This window comes from Psittacula echo (assembly GCF_963264785.1).
Source record: "Psittacula echo genome assembly, chromosome: 5".
In the NCBI taxonomy this organism is placed as follows: Eukaryota; Metazoa; Chordata; class Aves; order Psittaciformes; family Psittacidae; genus Psittacula; species Psittacula echo.
In genome coordinates, this window is record NC_137739.1 from 39323139 (window position 1) to 39329138 (window position 6000).

Consider the following 6000-nt stretch of genomic DNA (forward strand, 5'->3'; position numbering starts at 1 on the left):
AAGCCCTTAATTTCAGTTCCTCTACACTTAATGAGGAATCCGTGCCACAGCCCTAACAAAGTTAAAAACTATCTGCAATGTATTGCACATTAATAGCCAGTTTTCAGAATAAAGGGGGAATGGTGAATTTGCTCACTCTGGTATTCTGCATCATTTGTCAATAACATGAATGCACAAAACAAGTACAGGCAGAGCAGGGAGCTGGAAGTATTAACTGGCTGGGCACAAATGGAAAAGCAGGAATGCCTATTCGTATAGATGAAGATTACACAGTACAACAGAAAACTGACATTGATAATAGCACAAAGAATAAAAAGAACATCTAATGGTACCAACCCTTGCATCAAAAGCTTTTGACCTGTAGCCTGGATGAAGAGTATTCAGATATAAAGGGACATTACGTGACATTGGAGCAAGAGAAATGGCAACAAGCAGAAACTACTCAAGATGTGATTAACATAATGGAAATATGGAATCACACAGGACTTTAAACTGAACCTTCTACTGAAATGAGGCCACAGAATACCACAAATCCTGTAGTGCGTGAGCATAAGATTTAAGTAAGGTGAGGATCTACAACTCAGAGGAAGAGAATAGGAAAGGGATCAATGGTTTTGTAAGAGCTGTTTAATGTGCAACAGGATCCAAGGAGGCAAAAAGGGAAAAAAAAAAAAAAAAAAAAAGGAAGAGGATCAGTTTGAGCCAAACTTTCCTCGCTTTGAGGAAAACAACCTGGCAAATGGAAAGAGTAAAAAGAAGGAATACAAGTATCATACCTTTCACAAAGACCTTAATAATGAGGACTGCTAATGTTTTCACTACTAAACAGACTGCCATATCCCTGGAAAAAAGGGCAAAATTAGTGAAACATGCAGGTAGAGATGAGGCCACAGGCTGCAATTCAAGGTGCCCAGTCTTCACAGATTCTGCACAGCTAGACCTTCTAGCCTTCCCGAGCTTAAACTGAACTGGTACAAGACAGAACACTGCAAAGGCAAGAAGTAAAGCTGAGTATACCTCAGGACAAAAACATTCCTTGGGAACCTCTATTAGGTATCTACATATCTGCCTACACAACACTGCAGAACTGAGGCCTATGTCCTTATTTGAATGTAAAAGAATTTTAGTTTAGTGAGCTTGTATTTTAAAAGTGTGTTAATTTCCTTCTTAGAGCATTTCAGTAAATACAATCAATAACTCCTAAAATACAACTAAAAGACAATCAAGAAGGTATTGCAAGCAAATCTATTGATTCAAGCAAAACAACCATTCAAAACATTTGGCTACCAATGGCATGTGGCTCCTTAAAAAATACGCATGTGAAAACTTGTTTCTGATTAAATGTTTGAACAGTGTCTCTATTTTTACATTTGCAAATCCAGAGGAAGTAAATTTATGGAAGCAGCGGTTTCCATTTGATCAATATAAAGGTCAAAGAATAGATATATTGGATAAGTTATTAAAATAAGCTATAAAAATTGCAAATGTTTCCTTGATGATGTCATATAATTTTTCCTCTGAGCAGGAAGTATCCCCACTGTGCCAACACAAATGTTGGGTTCCAGGGCCAGCAAATAGCTCTGTCTAGAAAAATAGGTAGGATAGTGGATATCCATTTAAAAGGCTTTTTGAAATGGAATTCAGTGCAAACGTTAATGTACACAATCCTTAAATAAGCAAGGTTTGATTAATTCCAAGAGGGTACATACGAATAATGTGTTTTTTCCATTTTCAAAAACAGCCTATAATTATGGGAGAATTTAACTTCTGATCTGCATTTTGAAAAATATTATTAAATAATGAACTCAACTTCATAGGATGTGGGTAACATCGCCCTATGTACACTTACAACTTACTGTGAACTAAAAGCAGCAGAGCTTTTGAAGAAGAATTTCATGCCTATGAAAGAACTTCCTAAGGGTTTAATTCAGAGATTATTGAAGTCAGAGGGCAGCTCTTCTAGTTACTCTAATGGACTTTGGTTCATGCCCCAAGAAAACAAATTAATCTGAGAGCTTCCCATTGGATTTATACAGGGTATTATAGGCCACAAACACATTAGACTGGCCAAAATGTATGCCAGATTTTAGCAAAAGACAAAGAAGCTGTCAGAGGTTCATATGTGCCAAAGGAAAATGAACGGCATAGACCATATATCAGATTTCCTCAGAATGCTTAAATAGACATTCTGCAGAAAATGACTTCTACATCTCCAACCATCTTATAAACACTGGAAAACTTAGCTGCTAAAAGTAGTTCTGAGAAGAACCTGCTGTCTAATCTACAGCACACAGTTAAAATTCTGGCTGGTATCTAGTCAGGGAGCAGTGTAAAACTGCACCTGGAATGCGCCCCCTGCAGAAACTAGTGTCTCTCCACTGGTGCAATGGATGCACAGAGGATTGTGGTTACAGGGATCATCATCCTGCCTACTGGGAGCATCTGAACCATAGGCTTGGCCCCAGCTCTTCCTCACTAAGCTCTACACAATCCTGCAACACAGAAAGCTGCTCTCACCTCTTTCTTCCTTTAGCAAGAATAAATGAGGTTATTTTCTCAGCCCCTACTCATCCTAAAGGATTTCATCCTTAATTACTCCTGAGCAAATAAAGCACAATATACAACCAAGTATTCCTTCACAAGTATTTCACGAAGTGAATTCCTTCATGAAGATTTCAGCATGTTATTCTCTTTCAACAGGCTGCATGCCAAAATCATCTCCCTCCTGTCAAAAATGAACATGGCTTTCAAATGTGCTTTGAAATTTCACACACTTTGATATATATAGAAAGTACTTCCAGCACTTGCAGAATATTTTAATTGGCTTCTTAGGAGGACAGAAGATTTCACTAATTCAGAAAAAAGTTGTGCTTTTAAAGTTACATTTCCAATCTCTAGAACAAGGTTAATGCAAAAGGCTTTTTCTAATGCTAAGATTCAAGGTGCTTCAGATGGCATTAATGAGATCTGTTTAAATTATAATTATGCTACCCTTACTTTTCTTCATGCTGCTTCAAGAAACCTAACAATAAAGACAGCAGCATTCATGCTGGGAGTATTTTTTTATATGAAACAAGGTGAAAGGAGGACAAGCATTTGATAAATTTCCATAAGACAGAATCTACTTTATGCAGAAGTCTAACTGTCAGATATGCAACAATCTGCAATCATCACAAAGGCAGTTGGAAAGTTAATACAGCTCTGTATATGCCAGTTTGCCTCTTGTACTTCATTAAAAAGCTGGATGTCTACTCACCAGTTTCCTGGGGGAAAGGTATTCATCCACAAGTAGCTCTCCATCATCTTTAATCAGTGAATTGGGATTTAGGTTGCCTCGCCAACTCAAATCAGTCACCTGGTCTGCAGCTGAGTCTGGATGAGAAACCCTGCCAGTATTCCACTTCAGGTCCATCTCAATATGCTCTGAATAAAAGAATAACATGTGGTCTGATTTTTTTCCTGTATTTATTATTTTCCCTTCAGCAAAATCTATTTTGACTCCCACTGCAAGTCAGAAAATGGCCATAGAGATATAGGTTTCTTTAATCAGAAAGAACCCAATGCATTATGTAACATATATCCTTCCTGTCCTTTACCTTCAAGAGCTATTGTAGTCCTACATCTCATTCAGCTTTGAGTGTAAGCTTTTACAGCAAGCTATCATTTGCAGTTATACAAAAAGTCAGGCATACCTATGTCTTTCTACAAAGAAGGCAGTCAAGAACAAGCAAACCAGGACACCAGTCCTTTCCAGTCTTCTCTGGAAATAGCACACAGCAAAACTCTGCCAGGCTCTAGGCTGCAAGTGCCAGCATCAAGACATGTCACCACTTCTCTGCAGTTTTGAGCTCTGCCTGTAGGTAGCATGGACAACAGCAGTCTCTATTTGCTGTCCTAAATTAAACATACCTGCACTGTTACTGACTGCCCTCTCATCAGGCAGGCCATGGCTACTGACTTCATGTTCTGAAGAGAGTTTTGGAGAAAATAAAACTAAAATACAATCCAAACAAAACCGTCTATGCTTCAAGTGAGAATTAAATACAAAGTTGAAGATGAAGCAGTTCAGAAATGCTCAATCTTCAACTCCTAAAGATACTACTTTCACAGAAATATTAACAATTAACTTTGAAATATGAGAATAAGTGTATGTACATCCATTAAGAGTCAAAAAGCAAATCAGCTGCACCCGAATGGTACAAGCATTACTATGATTTATACAGCTATTCAGTACTACTTGGCAGCAAGGAAGTATCACAGCTGGAAACATTGCTGTAACAACAAAAGGCTAGACTAGAGAAAAGCCTTCTCACTGCTGAAGGGACACCTGCAGTTTTTCTCTGTTCTCCACTGTGAAGCAATACTTTTTCTTCATGCTGGAAAAGTAATTAAATAATCAAGCTAATCATAATTGGCTGACGGGGCTTCAGTGGTGGCCAGACCCTGAGAATTACCACCTTCCTTCCCACTTATACTAATAGTTAAATGCAGGAGTGAAATCTGTTAGGTAAAATACAAGTTCTGACTGGTCAGCTAGTCATCTCTACTCGAGAGGACTGAATGGTTAGCAGGTGAGAGGGGTTTACACCAAACAGACTTCTTGCTCTGGCTACTCATGTCCAGTCAGAAGTCTTCAATTTTGCACTAACAAAAGAAATTCAAAAGACTCAGTACTATCAGAAAAAAAGGCAGCCCTTATCTGAAGAAGAGTAACAACAAAAAATTAATGAGCCACCATACCTCTCCCTGCGGGATCTACTAGCACTGGGAAGAGAGGAACCAAAACCTCACACTCCACATGCTTCTCATTCATTAGGAAAGAGGCAACCCACAGAAAGCAACAACTATTTTTCTCAGATCACTGCAAGCATTCCTACAGGAGTAGCTGACTTCTCAAATGTGCGATGTCTGAGCCACAGCAACATTCTTAAATGTTCTTAAAACATAATCAAGAAGAAATTCTTCAGACACATTACTCCTTTCAATCTTTCTTAATGGCTTATAAAAGAAACACCATAAAGTGAATTGAGCATTGACCTTTGCAGCTTCTAAAACCTCAGCATGCCTATAGTAGTATAAGGACAACTTTCATACTTCTGCCCATTAAGAGGGAAAAAGATCTAAAAAACACTGTGTGTCTTAGTTTTTGGGAGAAGCACTACAACCAACCCATAGATTTCTGTTCCTTTTTCCAAAGCATTCTATAATTTCTCAGATGTTTTCCTCTACATTCTCTAGAGCAGATCAGTCAGCACACTGAGCTGCAACAGTCATTAGTTGCCCAAGGAAATTCAGGAATCTTATGCGCTATGAAGGTCTTCTAGTGTTGTCTTTATTTTCCTAAAAAAGAATTATTTTGGTCAGTAATAGACTTGGATTAGAATATCTGCCATATAAATGCTGGAATACTTCGACAGTTGCACATGACTTGTGTTGGATCCCGTGCAAGTACTGGTGGTTCTTTCTAATTCAAGTGAGGATTGTGATTATCCAGAACTAATCCCGTATGTTATTGGAGTCAAGTGGAGCAACAGTCAGAAATCACTGATGTAATGTGTGAGCGCAAAACATAATGAGGTAACAGCAGGATTGTGTAGATTCAGGCTGTGAAAAGTTGATACACTTTCATAAAACAAATTATTTCAGTCCATCACTATTACATTTCAGAACACTCTCCAATCTTGTGCTGATACAGCACTTACTTAAGGTTTGACAGGGGGATCAATTTGTGGCTTAATATCTCAGTAACACTTCCAGTTCTATAGTTCCCGCTATTGATCTGCTGCTTGCAATTATTGTAACATTGGATTAGTGAGGAGAAAAGTATTTTCATTACAAATTGAGTTATTGTCAGCAAACAAAACTAGTTTTTTTTCACGTGCTTCCATCACTTTAGAAGTTTCTCCAGAGAGGAATCTTCTCCTGAATGTAGATCAAAATAACATCCTCAAAATGAGGAATACAGAAAAGCTAAGAGTGCAGGAATCCTAGTAGTAAGGT

The 6000-nt window shown here is 38.1% G+C and overlaps 1 protein-coding gene across 1 annotated transcript in view; it reads right to left on the reverse strand.

Moving 5' to 3' along the window:
* The window catches only part of LRRC56 (leucine rich repeat containing 56), a gene marked incomplete at its 3' end in the record, with an annotated part of 53313 nt that extends 49898 nt beyond the window's left edge, over nucleotides 1–3415 (reverse strand). The window contains exon 1 of the mRNA XM_080618202.1: nucleotides 3257–3415. Within this exon, the coding sequence (XP_080474328.1) occupies nucleotides 3257–3412 (156 nt within the window). The 5' untranslated portion in view covers nucleotides 3413–3415. The remainder of the gene's footprint in view (nucleotides 1–3256) is intronic.
* Between the last annotated feature and the right edge of the window lie 2585 nt (nucleotides 3416–6000).